At 35.3% G+C, this 21,241-nt stretch overlaps 1 protein-coding gene across 1 annotated transcript; it reads left to right on the top strand.

Moving 5' to 3' along the window:
* The first annotated feature begins 267 nt into the window (after positions 1–267).
* On the top strand, positions 268–16,940 carry SPPL1 (SIGNAL PEPTIDE PEPTIDASE-LIKE 1). The gene is made up of 3 exons (XM_089795216.1): positions 268–2,301; positions 7,972–8,172; positions 16,672–16,940. The coding sequence occupies exons 1-3, from the start codon at positions 1,507–1,509 to the stop codon at positions 16,786–16,788; spliced, it is 1,113 nt and encodes a 370-aa protein (XP_089651342.1). The 5' UTR covers positions 268–1,506; the 3' UTR covers positions 16,789–16,940.
* Positions 16,941–21,241: the final 4,301 nt, after the last annotated feature.

Here is a 21,241-nt window from a genome sequence, read left to right as displayed (position 1 = left end):
GAAGATATCTACGAAGCCCGTGGCTATACAGCCACGAAAATGCACTTCCTTTACATTGCTTTTTCAAACTTTTTATAAAAAATTCTAAGTCTTCTCCTTGCATTTTCGTGGCTGTATAGACGTTGCCCTTGGACAGTGCCATTTTAAAGCCTCGTTAAAATCTCATTTTCAACAATAGTGTTTTCTTTAACCATTTTTCTTCTACCGTACACGAACTAAATAATAGCAAGATCCGATTAAACTTGGGCCTGTTTCGTTATTCCACTCACACACGGGTTTCAATCACGGGAGTCATAAAGAAAATGGGCCACAATTGCGGAAGAGTCGTTTCTTTTCATTGAGTTTTGTCTCCGAAATCGCTTGCCTTTTCAATATCAAATTTGAGCACAGATCCGACCCAAAACAGCTCTGGATGAGGCAAATTTGGCCCTTGAAGGTACGCTTTTCACAGAAGTTCTCGTGAGGTAATTTGCAGGCGATAGAAATTCAACAAGGTGAAATCCAGTTTGAATTATTGATTTACGAAGTCCGGTCGTGTGTCTTTTTCAAAATTTTCAGGAATTTTTGACAATCTAGGGTTTGAAACAAGAACCTCAGAATTTGAAGAGAATTTACTAGTCGGAAAATAGGACTACCAGATATAGTTTCTGTTTGGTCATGATTGCATTAATTTGCAATTGCTTAAAGGAAAAACTAACTCTATAAGAGGGATATGCAAAGGAGAGAAGGCTTGTTTTCAGAGCTGTGGTTTTTACGCTTAAATATGTTTTCATGGGAGTTAAATTGAGGCAAGGTCCCATGTCAGCTCTTTTCGGACTCCCATTGTAAACCCTTGAAAATAAAAAATTTCAATTGTGTGTTTTCAAGGGAAATCTGGATATTTCGGCATACTTTTATTCATTTGGATGTGGGGTATACGGGGCGGAAATGGTGTTCGGTGTCGGGGAAAATTGTAATTGTTTTTGGTGCGGCTTGGGGATCAACCACTAGCTTCCGCGTCTTAGAATGCATGACTTCAAAGTTAAGTCGATCAGAGAAGGTGTAATAGCTTAGGTTCTTGATTCTGCTGTTTTAGTAGCCTCCAGGATACCTGAGGATAACTGGTTACTTCCCTGGGAAAGTGATGCGAATAGTATGAAAGAAGTTGGAATAGTCTAGAATTATCCGTCTTGGTGCTTTAATTCTTATGCTTGGGGTTATCAAATTACAAATTGGCTAGTTCTTAATGAACATGATGGTTGATCAACTGGTGAATTGGAGTTGTGGGAGAGAATTTGGAATGAACTTGAAATTTTAGGTCCAAAGTTGATAACTTGCCTGCAGACCATATTTATTTGTTGGCGAGTTCTCATTGAAAAGCAGAGATCATTTATTTGCGTCAGAGTTCTGTTTAAAATGGCATTTCTTCTACTGGTAAATAGGAATTGTCAAAAAGAAGTTGGCATAGCTTTGGGCATGTAATTGTTGCTCCAAATTTGTCAGTTCAATTACAAAGCGTAGTGAACCATGGAACCACTATGGAAGCTTGCTTATTTACTTGAACCGGCATCACTTGCTCTCATTTTTACTGCAGTTCTTGTTGTCTTTGCATCAGCCCGGAGAGCTCTCAATTATGAGAAGGAAATGGAACGGAACCGTGACTTTTCAGAATCTTCCATTACACTTGACAGTTCTCAGGCTCTTATGATTCCTGTTGCAAGTTCATGCAGCCTTCTATTGATGTTTTATTTGTTTGCATCAATGTCACATCTTGTCACGGCCTTTACTGCAGTGGCTTCTGCATCCTCCCTTGCATTTTGTCTCTCACCATATGTTCTTTATATAAATTCTCAGCTTGGGCTGGTGGATCCTATTACCCCATGCTGTTGCCGAACAATCACTAGGATGCAGGGAATTTTGGCAGTGATGAGCTCAGTCCTGGTGATTTCTTGGCTTGTATCTGGACACTGGATATTAAATAACCTTTTGGGTGTTTCCATTTGCATTGCTTTTGTTAGTCATGTTAGATTGCCAAATATCAAAATCTGCTCGTTGCTACTTGTCTGCTTGTTCATATATGACATTTTTTGGGTGTTCTTCTCGGAGCGGTTTTTTGGAGCCAATGTTATGGTATCAGTTGCCACACAGCAGGCTTCAAATCCAGTTCACACAGTTGTGAACTCTCTTAATCTTCCAGGGTTACAGTCAATAACAAAGAAGTTGGAGCTTCCAGTTAAACTAGTTTTCCCAAGAAATTTGCTTGGTGGAATGGTGCCTGGAAATACTGCAGTAGAATTTATGATGCTCGGACTTGGAGACATGGTTTGTATTCCTTTGCCAATGTTGTGATGTTTTACTATTTATATATTAAATGTTTCAGTATGTAAGATATTGGAATTATATAGGGCTTTTTGCATGTTCGCTATTGATTCTGACATTTGAAGGTTTTAATTCATGATCATCTGGCATTTTTCATTTTTAGCCATGACTGATGCGTGTATACCTCTAATTTTGTAAGATTTCTTGGTGCTTGCTGACCTCAATTTTATAAAATTTCTTTTAATTAAATCGAGGTATTCCTGAATATATTCAACATAGCTTGTAGTGAACTACTTCAGTGTTTTGCTCCCTTGAACATCAGCATTTTGTCAGGTTGAGGAGACTTACAATCTTTCTTGCAAGTGCAATATGGTGTTTTTTGGTGGAATACAGCTTTGTTGGTATATACATTTTTTAATTTTGTAAGAAATTTGTCTTATTGCTTTTAAGTGAGATATGGTTCCTGTTAGCTATTGATTGCATTTTGTTATCTACCATGCTTTCTTTCTTAAGTTTTTTTCTCCTCATTAAGTGACCAAGGGATTCTTTCTATTATTTGTAAGCCTTGAAGATTGTTTTCAATATGCAGTTATTGATTGTCTAAATTTAAAATGCTCTTCGCTTGCTTTGTATTCCAGCAATATTATTTTTAGATCAAAATTATTCTTTAGTGGCGTACTTCGTACAATAATTGCTTAATTGAGGTCTACTCATACAATGGAAACCTACATGGGTATATTATAATACCTTTGAGACCAAAGAACTTTGCCTTTGCTTAGTTAGTTTTGGAACATTTGGTTGGTGACCATAACACAAGATTTCTGGCATGTATCGAACACTAATAACTGGCACATACAAAACGCTTATATTGAACCAATTATTGGTCTCTGCAAAACTCCAATAATTGGCATCTATTGAATTCCTAAAAAATTGGCACTTACTAACTACTAATGATTAGCGAAAGTTTTGTGCCTTATTTGACATTCAACAACACAATAATTTGATTCTTAAAATTGGAGTGCGGTAGCTATCCTATTGGGACCGGTTCTAGAATATGTGTTCTTATTGATTTTGTAATTGCTTTGTTGCATAAGTGGCATTTTCTTGAGAAAGAATAAGGAATTGAAATTGAAGTTATATCCAATGATTGAAGCATCAAATGTTTCTAATGGAACTTTTGATTAAGTTTATTATGTTTGGACGAAGTTTGTGTGTATATGTTCTCCTATTTAAGGTTTAAGCCAGTTATGATAATATTTGTTGGTCAAGCAGTGGGTAAGGTTTGTTAAAACTCAAGACACAATAAGATTTTAGAAATTTGACTTTAGCTCTTTATGAGTAAATTTTTTGATTTAGTTTCCTTATTTGAGGGCTTGATGTTTTTAGATCAGAAACATTTGGGATGTGTCATTGAAATGAAAAATGTTGTCCTTGGTGTCCAGCCAAAGCTGTACAAACATAGATTCTGCTATAGATATGGATATAGCATTGGATATAGATATGCCCATTTTGAAGACCTCTAATATGAATATGATTGGATATATGACATTCATAAAAATCCTATGTTATCAGGTTCGAACCTTGAGCCCTTTTATTGGGTTCCGGTGTGAATCCAAAATGGGTTGGGGTGTGAACCCAAAATGGGTTGGCCTATGAGTTCATGTTGGGTGCACACAAGGTGTGTGCCCAACACTTTGGGTGTGCTTCAGTTTGTACAGCCACAAACCCATGCACACCCATAGTGTGGACGACCTATGCGGACCCAACACACCCTTGAGCGCACCTATTGGATACCTGAGTGAAATCCATGTGTACCTATGGCCAGGACCATAAAAAGTAGGTTCAAACTTGGTGAAAAACAATTTCTTTATTATGATTTATTCCTAACCTTAAAACACCCAATATGAGGCCTTCAAACACACTTTCATTTCATCTTCATCTCTTATTTTGTTCTCTCAATGTTCGCTCTCCATCTTGGCAATGTGAAGTGAGGTGATTTTATTTCGAAGGAGATCGATTACAGAGTGTGAAACAGCTTCTACAAAACAGATGTAAGTGTTTAAGGATTGCATTTAAGCCTTATTCCTTAGTCTTTTGATAGTTTTAAATCTTTTTAAAGTTTGTGAAGAAGTTTTTAATTATGGCTTTTTTTTCATTTTTTATAGATTACAACAATGAGTAGTCAAAGCTCAGTGAGTTGGGAGGGAAGTTAATTTTTTGAAATTGATAAAGGGTCTCCTTTATGGAGACAAAATGCAAGAATTTCACAACTTCGTGAAGGTGGGGGGTCTCTTTTGAAATGTAATTTTTGCATCGACAATACAATAGCTCCTATTATCGAGTGAAACTTCATTTTTGGGCCTTGGGAGTAAAGGGATTGATATGTGTGGGGGCCCAAGGCCAGAACAAAAGGGGTTGTTAGCTACACAGAGAAGAACACTTATAAAAGAATAAGGAGATGTTGACAAATTGATTGCAAAAATAAAACAAATTGGTTATAGTTTTGGGGGGAATAAACAACATGACCACATTCAACCGGTTATGAGCTCTAGACATCCCATGTAGAAATACAAATCTCCACCAGCAAGAGAGGTCCATTAGTGAAGGCATTTAAAAATGAGGCAAGAGATATTGCTGATGAAAAAATTGCATGTTGCCTCTTTGCAAATGGTCTTCCATTCAACTTGGTGAGATCGCCATATTGGAGGGAGATGTTGACAACAATAAATAATACACCTCTTGGTATGAATTTGACACAATTGTTTTGAGAAGCCTTGGGAAGGTGAAAGAGGCATTGGGTCAGATGTTTAGCTAGCAACCAATGGGGTATATGGAAGCAATCAATTTTGGAGAGATCCCAAAAGGTGAAGGCATTGGAATTGGATGATGATTGGTGGTTTCGTGTGGAATATGTATTGGAATTCATTGAACCTATCATGTCTATGCTACGGTTTGCTGATACAAATGAACCACACTTGGGTGATGTCTATGATAGCATGGACAACATTGAAGAAAATAAAATTGGTAATTGTAAAGGAGAGAGAAAGATCTTGAAGACACCTTTTACAAAAGGGTGGAAGCCATTGTTATACATTCTCGGAACAAGATTACCACATCATTGCACCTCTATGTATATGCTCTATCTCTTAGGTACTGTAGCTCACAAGTAATTGCTATCCCAAGTAGAGTGTCACCATATAGATATTTTGAAGTTGCTAATGGGTACAAGAAAGCATGTAATAGACTCTTTAGTGATCCAGATGTGGAGTCAAGTGCTAGGAAAGAATTTGGATTTTTTTTTCTAAGGAAAAACTCTTTCCCCTCATGTTGTCAATGACAAATGCAAAATGGATTCTATTACATTGTGGTATCACCATGGTAAAAATTATATGCACCTCTAACCTATTGTAATCAAAATCCTTCCACAAGTAAGCTTTTTTTTTGGCCACTTGTATTATAGAATTTAACACTCAACATTTCTTGAATTTATCTTGTATTTTTTATTTAAAATTTTGTTGGTTTTCTCTCTAGGTTACGTGCTCTTTTGCTAATGAGCGAAATTTGAGTACATACTCCTTTATCACGCAATGAAGCGTAACCGGTTGGCTGCAAAATAGCTGAAGACTTGGTGTATATTCAGACCAAATTGTACCTTTTGGCATGTAAGGACCCACAATACAAGAAGGGGCCAAAGAAGCATTGGGATGTAGCACCCAGGTTTGCCACTTGGATGCAACCATTCAAGATTCTGCTAGAGCCACTATGGTTGATGTGGATGATGATGATGATGACGACATAGCACATGGTGCATCTAGTGCTAGTGGAACCACTTTGGGTTCTAATAATGATGATCTACTTGCAACCATTGAAAATCTCATAGATGATTTTTTTGATAATCCCTATGATGATTAATGAACATTGAATCATGCCTCATGAACTACATTTCATTTTGTAATTAAGTAATTCAATATAATGATCTTTTTTAGAATCGATCAAGTATTTAAATTTTCAATGTATATCTTCGGCAATTGGCACTGATCAATGATCAAGCATCATACTATGAAATGACTCTGTTTTAAATTTTGTATATTTCTCTATTCTTTTGTTTATACACACACACCCATACCCAAATCCCGATTTGTTTTTTCACGTACTCACATGGCGGGGTTTCATCCCTGAACCTGAACTAGTAACTTAGTGAAAAACCCATACACACATTTAACACAATTGTCTAAGTTATTAGAAGAGATTTTCATTACTTCAAAAGCAATATAGACAATAAATTGCTACATATAAAATTACAAGTTGATTTAACAATTTACAACATGCAAAAAATAGTAGAGTTGTATTGGAAGGTAACCCGAAAAAATGGGTTTGCTGAATAGAAAAAAATATTTTATTTGTCTCTGTCATTTGTTGTAGATTTTGTCTATACTTTATACCAAAAGAATTTTAAATTTTAATGTATGTCTGGCATTTGGCACTGATCAATGATCAAGCATCATACTATGAAATGATTTAGTTTTAAATTCTCTATATATCGCTATTTTTTTGCTTATACACACACACATACCCAAACCCCAATTTTTTTTTTTCACGTACCCACATAGCGGGTTCCCATCCCCGAACCCGAACTGGAACATGAATGCGGTAACTTAGTAAGAATTCCATACACATTTAACACAATTTTCTAAGTTATTAGAAAAGATCTTCATTACTCCAAAAGTAATATAGACATTAAATTGCTACATACAAAATTATAAGTTGAATTAAAAATTTACAATGTACAAGAAATAGTAGAGTTGCATTGGAAGATAACGCAAAAAAATGGGTTCACTGATTAGAAAAAAAACATTTTATTTCTCTGTCATTTGTTGTAGATTTTGTTTATACTTTGTACCACAAAAATTTAAAAGTCTGTTTGAAGTGTATTACACTTTTTCTTAATATATATTTTATATGTGAAATGCTCGCTGTTACTGGTAACTAAAATTACCTGTCTGATCTTGATTCCAGAACACAGGGCTTTCTCTCTTAAAAAGTGTAATCGTTACACCTTGGACCAAACTGCAGTGTATATTTTTGCTTTCCCGTGAATAAGCATATTGAAAAAACATATCATAGATAATGGGTTATGCATGTATTTTATAATATCCGTTTTGTTGGTTGTATTTGAAATTCTTGGTTTGGTGTTGCATTTTTTATTGAAAACTTGTGCACAGGGTGACCCATGTGGTTATGACTTAATAAATAGGTACCATGAGATTTTCATATTATTGGTTAGGGTTTTCTTATGGTGTCTGGCTGCACAAAGTAATTTTCAGTCCTGTTGACGTTGACAATTTTGGTTCCGTAAAACTTGTGCACAGGGTGGCACAAGCTTTTCTTATATTCTTTTATTGGTCAGGGTTTTCTTGCTTATGCTGTCTGTCTGCACAAAGTAATTTCAATCCTGTCAACTATGTTTATGAGAAACATGAGATTATCTATTACTTTTGCGATCCCCTATAGGATCTGAATGGTTGGGATTCTCTTGCAGAGGATTATGAATCAGTAAATTTGTGTAAATTTTTGGAGATCATCTTGACTATTGTTTGATTGTCAGCCTGCTTTCTTGAAGTATGGTATGCAACTTTTAATTTATGTTTTTGCATATGGTTAATTAACATGCAGGCGATTCCAGGAATGCTCCTTGCTTTGGTGCTCTGTTTTGATCATCGTAAGAACAGGGATATTAGCAATGTTATGGAAGGGCCATTTATGAAGGGTCGTAAGTACATATGGTATGCACTTTCTGGATATGCAGCGGGTCTTATTGCTGCTCTTGCAGCAGGAGTACTAACTCGTTCTCCACAGCCTGCTCTTCTATATCTTGTATGTTGTAAACCTCCTGAATAATATCCTCTTTAAATTTTAAGCATCTTACAAGTGAGTTATATTGAATTTAAGTTATTCTTCTGTTCTCAAAATTTTAATAGTAACATCAGTATTCATAATTGTTTTCTTGTCTAGTCATATTTCTAAATTATTTACTACTACAGCTCCATTCAATATAATGTTATAAACATAAGGTTATAGAAACACCTTATAGAGTGTTGGGCTGAGAACAGCATATATTTAAGGTTTGGAGTATTGCAATACTTTTGGATAATTTTTTTGTTTTGTTCAAGTGTTGGATGTCTCCACATTGTTATTGCGTGGCAGGAAGCATCTTGTGGATATTATTGATGTTCTATTTTGTTTGTTTGTATTATATGTTGTCCCAATTGGTTGAAAATCTGATCTGGATGTTAATAATGAATTTCTACCTAAGCAATCAAATAAGAAAGATTTGCTAGACAAAAATGCAATTAGCGTGGATGTTGATAGTCTAGAAGTTAGACAATCTGTTTCAGTTTGTGCTTTCTTTCTTTGCACAATCTGTTTCAATTTCTACTTTCTTTCTTTGCTATGTTGAAATATAATATTTATTAGTGTCTTCTGTGTTAATGGTCCTTAGCAACATGGAGTCCACCATGGGTACTAGTGCTTTGAACCCATGCATGTACAGTATGTTGGTGCTAGAGGGTTTTTTTTTTTGGGATAAGCAAGAGGCCGGCGCCATTGATTCTTCAGAATAAAGATTACAACCCAATTTGAGAGGCACTGAGAGGACAGAGTTGGGTAGAAGTCCTTCAGTATTGCCATTAAATATAATCAAAGAATTTTTCAATATGAAGTACCAAAAATCACTCTCAACTGGTCTCCTGCTCTTTTGACTGCACCGCTTCCAATTTGATCTGAGGCAACACAATCATAGCCACCAAAAACTTTTCTACGCTACTTGTGAAATTATTAGTGAAAAAACAGAAAACAAATTACTAATCATGGAAACTTTCTTTGAACACTTATAACCACTGTTAATAGCATATCAAAGAGGAAAGCAAAAAGGCAAAATATTATCAAGAAAAATCGACAGTATTCAAACAGTACTTAAAGGAAAATGAGAATGTTTTTCAGAAGATAATAAGACACATAATTATTTAACTTTCATCTTTAAGTACATAGCATAGTGGCAGGTTTCAATCCACAGGCATAAATGATGGGGACGGAGGTTCCTTTGCTGAATTATCCTCACTTTCAGCTGCGGTGGAATCCAGACATTCCATATTGACTTCAGCCTCGCTTTCCCAAGCTCCTATTCTGTCCTCTGTGACATATCTATCAATCCAGTCACTGAACCTGGGTCTTCGTACATGCATGAAGCATAGGAGAAAATTGATATTTCTCTGAACAACCGGGAGCCATTCCATAATCCGAGCCATATCAAAAGAGGAGATAATGGGATATAACAGGGCTAATTTTGTACCATGTTGCGGAATATCATAATGGCAGGGCCTACAGATTAAGAAATCATGTCTGATATTTGCCTATACTTTTTCCAGAATTCCTAAGAACTCTGGTTTGAACAAGTGCCTGCATAATGTGTTGATACTACCTTTGTCTATTTGCACCAAACAGGCCATTGCTACAAACATTGAAGTTATATCACTATTGACCCAATACCAATCCGTGTTGGTAATGAACTCCTTACCCAGGATTCTGAACACTGAATGAACCACTAAAAAGTGGGTATTGAGAAGGACTTCAGGATGTCTACCTCAGATGGGCTCATCAAAGGCCACTTGTGGTCCTCTTAGTTTTATGATTGTCATCATTTTGAGAACCCTACTGGTACTATCACTGTTGCTCCTATTTAAGGCTTAGGGAGAACCATTGGCTCTTACGTGTCTTCAGACGATACAATTTCTGTGTGACCGACAAATGACTCTTCATCTCCATTAGCGGTTATTGAGCTTTCAACTCCTAAATCGCCAACATAAACATCTCAGAACCCATGATAAATTATGTTTAAGGAACAAATAGGAAATTCTTATGATCACATCTCCTAACATCCCATCAGGTCTTGGGATTTAAAACTTACATAAGACTCATTAAGATTGGAATCTTTGAAATGAAAGGAAAAAACAGAGCTATACCGAAGAAACCACAAGTGTACTTATTGCAAAACATTCCATAAATGGTTAATCTAATACTGCAGAATGAATTTTGGAAAGTAACTTATGATAGATAATAATACTGGAACAAAATGAGAAGGCATTCAAAATGATTATAAAGATATAAAGCTTGTATTAATATTAAATAACGTATGTCTGAGTAAATTCCTACAGAAGTATCCAAGAAGATGGTCTTTTTCATCCTATAATTTGCTCAGAACATAAGACTGGCTTAATAAACATAATACTATCTGCTAACATATATACATTGCTACAGCTTTCATAGGAATGCTGTTCTATATAATACCATAGATAATAATTACAGAGCTACCAAAAATGGCTTTCCCCGAATACTATCCTAGTAGCTCTAATCCTTACTAAAACTTCAGTACAGAAAGGGCACTTTGAAACCTATCCTTAAGCAGCAGCAGAACTTTTCCTTTTGGGTCCCTCTTCCTCGAGCTTGGGCCTGCTTCATCATCCTTCATTTTATCCTTAACCCTCAGCCTGCCTGGACCTTCATCTTCCTCTATTTCTTCCATTTTGTTATCTGAATCCAGAATAGTAATATTATCATACTCTGTTATCTCTTCATAACCCTCAGTCCCTGCCTCCTTCAAGTACTTCACAAATCAGTTGACTTCCTCAGGTCATTTAACATGGAATAATACCAAGAGGAAATTCAGGCTTTGCATCCTCACATTTACCTTATCCCTAAGGAGTCCCAGTCTTTGATCCATAGCATAGAGTATTTCATTACCAGCTTTCCAAGGTGCTAGAGGTTTTAGGTCATTGGTTTTATTGCCTTCTTTTTCAGTAGTGGATTTGAGTGGAAATAATCTTGGTACATATGTACTTAAAACATGACTTGTTGAGCAGCAATGACTTAAAGCTTTTCCTATAAATTTTTCCCCCTCTATTGCTATCTGGTGTTGGAGTTTTTTTAATGATTCAAAGGAATGAGTTGATGTGTGATATATAGTTATGCTGGTCTCAACCTCATCAATGTGAAGGAGGCTGAATAAAGAAGATTTTGGTGGTGAAATGTGATTGGTGAGGGCATAATTTTATACTATATAATGCTCCTACTATGTGTGCCAATGCAGTCTAGAATAATACGAAGATATAATCTGTACCATGAATTGATGGATTTTCATGTTTATGATGTGAATTTAAGATTTTAAGGAGAGTGTAAAGGAGCGCTTACTGGCCACAACTTAATCAGTTGAGAAGGCTGATTAGAGCTTTGTGCTAGAGTGAAGTATCTTTCAAGGGAACAAACAGAAAATAACAGTTAAGATATCTGTTTATGGATCATTCTAGATAGTAAAAGTTGCAGGAGTGGTAGTCAAGTATTACTGGTTGTAAATTTTTAAGGTCATCTACTTTTTTTTGGTTGAATGTTGCCCTTAAAAGGGAGTCACAATTTTGTGTTATATGTAAATTGGAAAACATAGTGGTGGAAGAATACAAAATCTCGAGTCTGTGTAAGTTGGCCAATGCTTCATGAAATTTGGATTCTTGCCCACAACTTCTGGTAGCTATTTAATTCAATATACACCTATATTCTATACTTCAGTCACCTATATCAATATTTTGTTCCAGTAGCTGTGTCCATATTTGATTTCTACTCGTGATTGGTTCAAACAGGAGGGCATAGTTGGACAATTGGAGACAAATGTGGCTTTCAGTAGCAGTGGTAGAAAATTGGAGCAGGGCAAGAATTCAAGCCAAATGAATCATCGTATTCAAATAAGACTCCCAAAATTGCAGTGTAGCAATGTATATCAGGAAAAGATGAGACTGTTATGTCCCTTTTTCTATCCCATAGCTATATTATGAATGTACTATTTGCACTTTGATAAGCTAGTAGAATTAAATTTTTAGTTACATTAAACTTAGAAATGTATTGGCAGCTGAGTCTTGTTTCCTCCAGTTGAGCAGTGGCTATGTTTTTTTGGCTTCCAATGAAGTAGTCATAGTGGTTGAGTCTTTATTGCCTGTCAGTTGAGCACCACTGATTGAGGAGTGGATAGACTAGTTAGCTGCCGCCAATTTAGAACTTCTGCCTATGATTGTGGATCAACAGTTTTGAGTGTGTTGTTTAGTTAGCTGCCTAGAAATGAGGAAATTACTTGTCAGTTGACTGCCACTGTTTGGGGACCGTCTAGTTGATTATATAAAACAAAGCTAGGGAAGAAGAGAAGGCATTTCCTGGAAAATTATCAAACGTTCAGCATCCATGTCTTAGTGGTATTTCTATGGTATATGGGCATAGAAATTGAATTAAATTGGTGGACATTCCCAAAAAAATGTTGTTAATAGAAAATAATAAAACATATAAATTTTTATTATTATTCCTGAGTTCTTTTTGGGTTTTTTATTTGTGCAATCAGTAGGGATTACTTAGTGGTATTAGAACTGTGATCTTACCATCCTGTGAATAACAAATGTTTTTTGAGATGCAATGTTGTGAATTCCCAAGAAGGAATATCCATATTGAATGATTGATTTACTGAAATAGCAGCTTCAGGGTAGCATGCAATCAGATCCTCGTAGAGAGAACATCATAGAGAAATGGACCAAAACAACAATTAATCAACCAGCAACTGTGCCTATTCCAAACATTGCCAAACCCATGTTCCTGCAAAAGGATGAAGAAATGAAAAATAATTTAGATGGGTATTGGAGGAATAATGAAATTCCTTTAAATGCCGAACTTTATATGGGTGACAGTACCCTTTGCATTGCTGAACCAGTAGTTCCAGCTGGTGAAGTTGATCAACAGAATACACAACAAAGCAAAGACTAATCATAATAATGGAGTTGTAGAGCTGGATGCAATGGAAGTAGATGCTTCTCCCCAAAACCAAATTCAGGACCAGAATCAGCCAATGATAATCTTTTGTGCAATATCACCAAGGTGGAATGAAATGTTGCTTCCTTTAAGTTTGAAGATAACAATCCTAAAGAAAACCCAAGACCACAAGTTGTTTTTCCCAAATCTGCGAATCAAACTAGCAACTTGAATCCCGAGTAGCACCAGGATTGGTAACTCAGGTAACTGGCTATGAGTGTGTATTGAGAATCTGGTGAGATTGAGAATAGTTAGTTAGCTGCCACCATTGGTGGAATGACTTCCTATAACAATGATTGCTGGGTGTTGGGTCAATAAATCAGAGCATAATGAAATAAAAGAAGGCATGTTTTGGAAAATTTAAAATCTTTCAACTCTCAATTCTGTGTTAGTGGCATTACTGCAGCAGCTGGGTCTATTGGAGAAAATTCTTAAGGGGTGAGCCAATCATTTTGGGGACGGATTCCTCAAGAGCAGTACATATCTGCCAGAGTAGAGTGTGCAATTTGGGAGTATCCCGTAAGTTGCATTACATTGTTAGACATTCCCTTTGAATGTATGTTATTAGCAGAAAATTATAATAAGTACAAATTGTATAATTGTTGCTGGAGTTTTTTTCCTTTCAATTGTGCAATCCGTGCAGTTCAGTACTGAGACTTGTGCATACAGGGGGTGTGAAGGTATATCCATCAGCTTGTATGTTGAAGGCTATTGGCAATCTTTTTAGGGTATATTGTGTTGAAGTTTTTAAATCAACATTTCGGATCACACTCCGTGATCCATCATCATGTTGATTCAAAGAGAGCATAAACATGGGGCGTGCAGATGTAGGGTCCATCGGCTTGGTACATTGAAGGCTATTTCAGGGTAGATTGTGTTGAAGTTTTATCATCAACGTTTTGTATCACACTCCATTATTCTTTTTATGCTCTCTTTGTATCATCTTGATGATGTATTATGGAGTGATCTGTAACGTTGATGAAATTTTTTTAACACAATCTACCCTGAAAAAATTGACAATAATCTCTACCGATTGTGGAAATATGATATCATAAAAAATATTGAAGGTTGTGAGGATGTGTGAGATGATAAATCTCTTGATCAAGCCAACTGTCTCAAAAAAAAAAAAAAAAAAAAAACGCTCTTAACATCTGCATGGTGGGAGAATCATCGTGTAAGGGAAGGGGACACAGATGCTTAGTTGTTTTTTTGATTTATTAAGCATTTAAAATGAAAAGAAACTTTTGAGAGTCAGAGAATTAGTTGCTGTTATTTGTATCAGATGAATACTACCTTTGGGGGTTCAACTGGGTGACACTTCTAGTCTGCACCAGCTAACTAAAGTTTCATTTCCCCCTTGCTCCTGTTGTGATGTTGAAGAAGCGGTGCTCTAAACTCCTGAAATCTTCATTTTGATGGCTCAGTTAACCAAATTTCTGTTTACTCCTTATTTTGAGCATCAAGTTAAGGTGATGCCTCGGCCAATGAGAGCCATTGCCTTAAATCTAGTGCCAATCTCTTATTAAGGTACAAGAAATTAAGTAGTCTCCTAAATATATATAGCTTCATCTAATTTTCACCTAATCTTTTCTTTACAAAATGCAATGCTCATTCCCTTGAATTTTGCTTGTTTGTTTTTGTTTGGTGCATTTTTAACATATGACATGCTATGCTTCATCGTATAAAACTCTCTGCTATGCATTAATGCCTCTTGCAAACAATCAAGAGATCCTTCTGCTCATTTCCTATTGAATGCGGGCTTGAAAACTTCAATTCTAAGCATTGGAGACAATAGATAAATAATTAAATGCACCTAGTAACTTATAGCATATCTGAGTCGTTGACACAATCATGCCAAACTTGAGTTATTTAGCAACCTTTTACACTATTTATATCCTAAAGCTATTAGTGATGGCTTAGAATCATGATACTGAATAGAACAGTTTTAACACAAACTTTAGTAGTTTTGTATTAATGCATGAAAACAGGCTCAGATTTTTTATCTCTATATATATTCGAAGATGTCTGATTGTCATGATTTCTTCTATATTTTATTTGTTTTACAGAAAACCAGCATTTCTCTGTGTTTTGGGATGAGCAAAGGGAATGCGGGGATGACAAAAATAAGTTTAAAGTTATTGTATATATTAATTTATACCATGATTTACACAAAATCTACAACAATTAATGTAGGTGACAGAATTGAGAAATAAATATAACAAAGAATCATTGATATGTATTCTATACAAATCAGATTTAAGGTGGTCATATATTTAATTGCATTTTATGCCATAACAGATTGTAATAATTAGAGAGGAAATATAAATACTTAAAATATTTGTTGAAGTCTATATAAATCTCACCGTGTAAACTTGAACTGCTCCTCAGACCTGCTTTTGAAGTTTGAACCAATGAGTTAAGCTTCTATTATTTAAATACACATAAATTATTAAATATACCTCAAGTGGAATTAAAAGTCCATCGCAATGTGCTCTATGCAGCAGCACAGTTTTTTACTTAACAACACATTCAAATTACAGTTAACTTGGGTGACGGATATGGTGGCTGTTCCAAAACAAATTCCATCGTATAACACAGAAAATGATTAGCAACTGTAAGAAAAACAGAAAACTTCCTAAATTGTCTCTCTGTTGCCCAGCATTTTAATCTTCATTTTCTTCAGCATTATGATTGACGATGGAATCTTTATTTTTCTTCAGCATTATGCTTGGCAATGGAACCTTCAATAGATTGCAACAGCTATTTTTAATGCTAGAATTTGACAGGGCATGGGGTATGTCAGGATGTCCCTCAGATGTAGGGGACAGCCTGGTATTTCCTGTTGGGAGATGTTCCCAATTGAGGGGGTGCTGCCAGAAAATTAGTAAATGGGAGACAGCGGGGTACATTCTATCCATGATCTCAGGATGTCCCCCTTTCAGGAGACAACATTTAGTTACCTCTTATCATTTAGGGTTTCTTGAAGTGTTTGCTTTTATCTTCACTTTCATATTCCAAGGAAGCTTTTTGTTGTTGTCATTTTTTGTGGTTTTGGTTTCCGATACCATGGATTTTTCCTCAGCTAAATCTATTGGGCTTAAGACTTGCTAAAGCGGTTGTTCTGTCATTCTATGGTCTATCTAAAAGATTCTAAATAGTAATTATATACAATTTAGAGGGTTTCCTTTCCTCTAATTGTGCTCCTTTTCCAAGCAGGATCAAGAATACTCCCCAAGTGTTACAGAGTAGTAAAAATCAACTCCTAAATCATCATATAAATGACACAAAAGGGAACTACCATACAAATAAATAAGGAATCGCCAATTTTGCATTATGAGTATACTCTTGAATTGTTGTGAGTTGTACCTGAAGCTGAAATTAGTAGATTCTGGACTGTTTTAGGCATTATAGTTTATCTTTTGTGCTCTTTACCTTGGTCTATAATGCGAACAACAAACTAATGTGTCTTATTTGATGCAGGTTCCATCAACTCTTGGGCCTGTTATATGTATCTCTTGGGTCAGAAGTGAATTGAATGAATTATGGGATGGGCCAAGGCCAATTGTAAATGATAAAACACGAATGATGGACGTATAAGTTTCATGCAAGCAGTCACACCCAGAAACCTTCAAATATCAGTGGGAAAGCCCACTTTTATATTTTAACATATTTTCCTGGATCCTTGTAATACTTTACTGAATGTGATTTCTTGGAATTGTTTATACCAAAATATTCATATGTTTGAGGCACCGCTTTCAATTTGACCAGGTCCGTCTGAAAGTTCAGATGTATCATTGCTACAGTTACACCTCCATGCTTGTTCTTATGCTTGTAAATTAGAGATTTTGTTGTGTTTTAACGTTGTGAACATGAAATGTTGAGTGTCTGAAGGAAATGTAGATCAATGAGTATTTGAGTTCTACCATGTTGCAAGTAGATAGGAACCAAGCATGGAGTTGGTTTACAGAAAAAAGAACGTTGATGTAGGCTCATTGGAACATTTTAGGATTTCTGCAGATGGCAAATACGGTAAATGTTCCTTAACATGTAGGCAATCCATAATGATGACTTTTTAACACGACGTCCTAGAATATTATTGTAGACAGGGCTAGTAACCATGGAACTGGTCTTTATAAGATCAGAAGCACCAGATGGCCAGAGTTCAACATAGATCCGCAAGATACTTTAGTATCGTTTTAGAACTTGTCTGTTTAGTTGCGTACTTGTTAATAATGAGGAGAATATATTGCAAGATGTTGCCAAGTATTGCAGATACAAGAGCTAGATTTAGAACAGATGGTCAGAGCAATTAGTCATCCTTAAAGCAACAAACCATCGTTTTTTAGGCTAAGAAAACATGTTGCAAGAAATGGTTAAACTAAGAAATTCCCAATGCAATTCTAGGAACATATCAAACGAATCAATTTCAAGTTCTCATTGGTTTCTTACCAAGTGGAACAGTTTTTGGATTCAATTTGTGATTCATAAATTACAGCACAGAAAGATCCAATCAACACTCAGTTTTTCACGTTGCGTCAGACACACTGAAGGACAGAATTATACGTAGTTGCAGTAGTTTTTCTTCCTGGATCACTGCCAACTGAGATCAATATGGCGTGACAGTCCCCATCTGAAAAGCTACCAGGGATTTTTGCTACCATTTATCTCATATATTGTTCTAAGTTTGTATGCTTGTGTTTTGAAGTAAATTTGAACATGCCAATCTACGGCTACCTGCACCTGGAATTCATAGTGGATATGGATGGTGCATGTTTTTTCCAGTTCTTTATGCTTCTTTTGGAATTGGATGTTATAGTACAGAACCTAGATGATATTTGCTAAAATAAACGAAGACACGTATAATTATATTTCTTAGTCACCCAAACAGAATCTATGAAGAAATTTTTCAGAAAATGGAGTGGCCTACAACATAACGAACTTTATTATCGAAATGTACGACGGTAATTGCAACCGCGTGATCACATACATAATTTTAATGAAAGGTACATCGGTTATATTGATGATGTTTGATTTCTTCTAACCATTTGATTGGATTTTCTCTCTACCCCATTTTTCCTTTTAATATATTTTGGATTTAGTAGATGCTTTTATTCACTATTTGCAATAAAATATTATGCTTATAGAACATTGTAACACGGGGCCGTATCTCCGCCCTTTTTCCGAGACACACCTGAGACGCGTACGCACTGGGGACGGGGGTACAACGTTCTCGTGTCCCCAATGATGCTACCATTCGACTGCTGTTTTGCCAGGGACGGGGGCACACGTCCCCGTAGGGGAAGGTAACAAGACTGAGTGTGCCCTATCTAACTAAAAAAATTAACCATATTTTCTCCTAAGGGGATGACTATCCAACTGGGCGAATTGAATATCATATCATGTTGCTCAATGTAATCATCTTGATGATGAGATATTCTTTTTATTATTATTATTTATATAATAGAAGTTAGAACTCTTTCATTTGCTCATCTTAGTATTTAAAATTTTGATATTTATTGTTCAAAGTTCTAGTTTCACGTTCAATGTTCAATGCAATGTTTGGGAGTCTAGTATTTAAATTTTATTGTTTTAGTAAATTGGTATTTTACATGTCTTATATTGTTATACATTTTTTCATAATTAGCATTTTAAGCATCATATGTATAGTATGTACAATATGCTCTCTCGTCCTTCGTTGTCACTCCAACCGTCCCAAATTGAGGCCCTTTTGTCCTCTCGTCTTGGAAACTTGTCCACTTGTCCTCCGTCACTGTGTCCCCCAAGCCGGTGTAACTATGTTACAAGAGCATCGACCAATTTGGAACAATGCAAGCAAGGAAAAAATATGTTGATATCAATGATAATATGCTCATATCACAAAATTCTAGAGCGACATGAATGATCAATGTCGAAGACACACATATAGATTACAAAACTATATACTAAACAAAAATCATCCATGTTATTGTCGATAGCTTTCTGATCATACATAGCAAATTTTCAATACAGAAAACTTTATTTGTTAGATAATAGCCTCCCACATTACTACACTTATATTGAGGTGAATCTAAAAACAAGAATGAGCCAAGAAAGAATGTAAACAACATTGAAGACCCTAACTTCAATATAATCTAAAACTAAGAGAGCTCATAAAATATTGTGGGTTAATAACACTAATACAAGAGATGCAAAGTGCCATAGTTCCCACCTAAATTGAAAATGGTAAAATAGGATAGTAGGAGAGATGGAAAAAGAAATATGAAAAAGAGGGAGGAAAGAAATAAATAGTGTTAGAAGTATAGGGTGAGAAAAAGATAGAGAGATGGGGAGAAAATAGAGAGAGCAAAATACAAATTGAAGAGGAAGAGATCAAAGAGAAAAATAGATAGTAATATAAATTAATTTTAATAGTTGAAATAATTATACAATTTAAATTATATAATATTTCTTGTACCTACTATTTCTCAACGCATGAATTTTTTTTACCACAATATATTATCGATAATCACTACTGTGACCTTTTGATGCAGGAGCATCTTGCATGGGAAAATTATTGAAAAAAAAAAAAAATTAATTAAAACTTGAAATTTTTTTTTTAAAAATAAAATAAAATTGTGGAGGTGAGAGAAAATGACGAAAATTAGAGAAGAAATAATAAAAAAATAAAAAAGGGGAAAAAGGAGAAAAGAAAAAAAAAGAGGATTTCTATTTTCGAGGTGCATAGGTGGAATAATAGAAAAAAATAAATAATAAATAATTGTCATTACATTAATCGAGGTGTGTAGGTGGCATCTTAGAAGCTTGTGGAAAGTTTTTTAAATCTTGCATTTAATATTTGTTGTGATTCATAATGGAATGTAATTTTCTAGTTGGGCCACATGGTGGTGCTTAGTTGTAATTCTAGAAGGTTATGAAAGTTGTAGAAGTTGTGGATATTGTGTAGGAGGAATTCTAGAAGGTTGTGGATAAGTCATGTATTGGGTGGTAAGTGCCTATTTAAGCAAGACATATGAGCATCTCTAATCAAGCTTGAGAAGGAAAAGCTTGAGAAGAAGGTGAAAGCTTGAGAAGGAGAAGCTCGAGGAGGAGAAGCGTTGGAAGGAAAGTTGGAAGATGTGAAGGCTTCAAGGTGTGAAGCTGGAAAGTGTGAAAGAAAAGGAGGAAGTGAAGAGTGAGTTTTCTTGAGTCTGTGGACAGAGCACCAAATGTGAGGCAGTTTACAATAGGATTGTGATGGACTTGTGAGTGTGTAGACAGAGCGCCAAATGTGAGGCGGTTTACACTTGAATCTTGGATAAGGTTGGAGAAGAGCTAGTGACTGCGGTTTAGAAACAAGGAGGTTACTTGGGAAGCATTTTATCTCGTTGTCTTCATATTGTTGCATTCTTGGTTGTGAGTTGGTAAGGGTGGTGTGGCCCTTCATCAGTGGTAGCAGAGCAGTACTTCATTACCTTTACATTTTGGAAAAATAATAGTAAAGCAACGAAAAAATTGCTTGTAGTATAAGTTAATTTATCTGCAGAGAAACAAGTTGAAGTAATAAATATGGTACTACATTGCTTGAAACTGAGCATGCATCCAATTGTCATCGTACGGGAAAAGTAATTACATTGTACTATTATAATTATTGTTTAAAAAAATAATTTTTGTTCCTACCAAAATTAAGAGGAGCTAATCACAAAATCGATAAATAACAATTTTGTAAATTTAGAAATATGTTATAATTAACAAACTATAGTTAAGAACAATCATCTTCAAATATATTTAAATATGATTAGTTGGGGAAAAATTTTAATTACATCTCATTGATGTAAAAGTATTCTTGAGAGGAACTAATGATAGCTTATTACTTGACCTTGTGTACTAATAATGTATACATGTGATATCAATGTATACGTTTAAAGGCGTTTCTTAGTATGGTAAAAGGTCAACATCAACATATTAAACTCTCTCTTAAACCCTAGCCTTGTATCAATTTGACCAAGTGAATGTGGGTGAATATATTCCTCTTGATATTATTTAAACCCCTTTAGTATTAGTTAAAATCATA

Source organism: Cupressus sempervirens, chromosome 8, assembly GCF_028749045.1.
Source record: "Cupressus sempervirens isolate cs-2001-9-10 chromosome 8, ASM2874904v1, whole genome shotgun sequence".
NCBI lineage: Eukaryota > Viridiplantae > Streptophyta > Pinopsida > Cupressales > Cupressaceae > Cupressus > Cupressus sempervirens.
This window is presented reverse-complemented; position numbering and strand designations above follow the sequence as displayed.

Bases quoted from the DNA above. Each gene is read 5' to 3' on its own strand.
- SPPL1 (XM_089795216.1), top strand. From the start codon at position 1,507: ATGGAACCACTATGGAAGCTTGCTTATTTACTTGAACCGGCATCACTT. The intron at 2,302-7,971 runs GTTTGTATTCCT...ATTAACATGCAG, and splicing joins TGCTCGGACTTGGAGACATG to GCGATTCCAGGAATGCTCCT. The intron at 8,173-16,671 runs GTATGTTGTAAA...TATTTGATGCAG, and splicing joins AGCCTGCTCTTCTATATCTT to GTTCCATCAACTCTTGGGCC.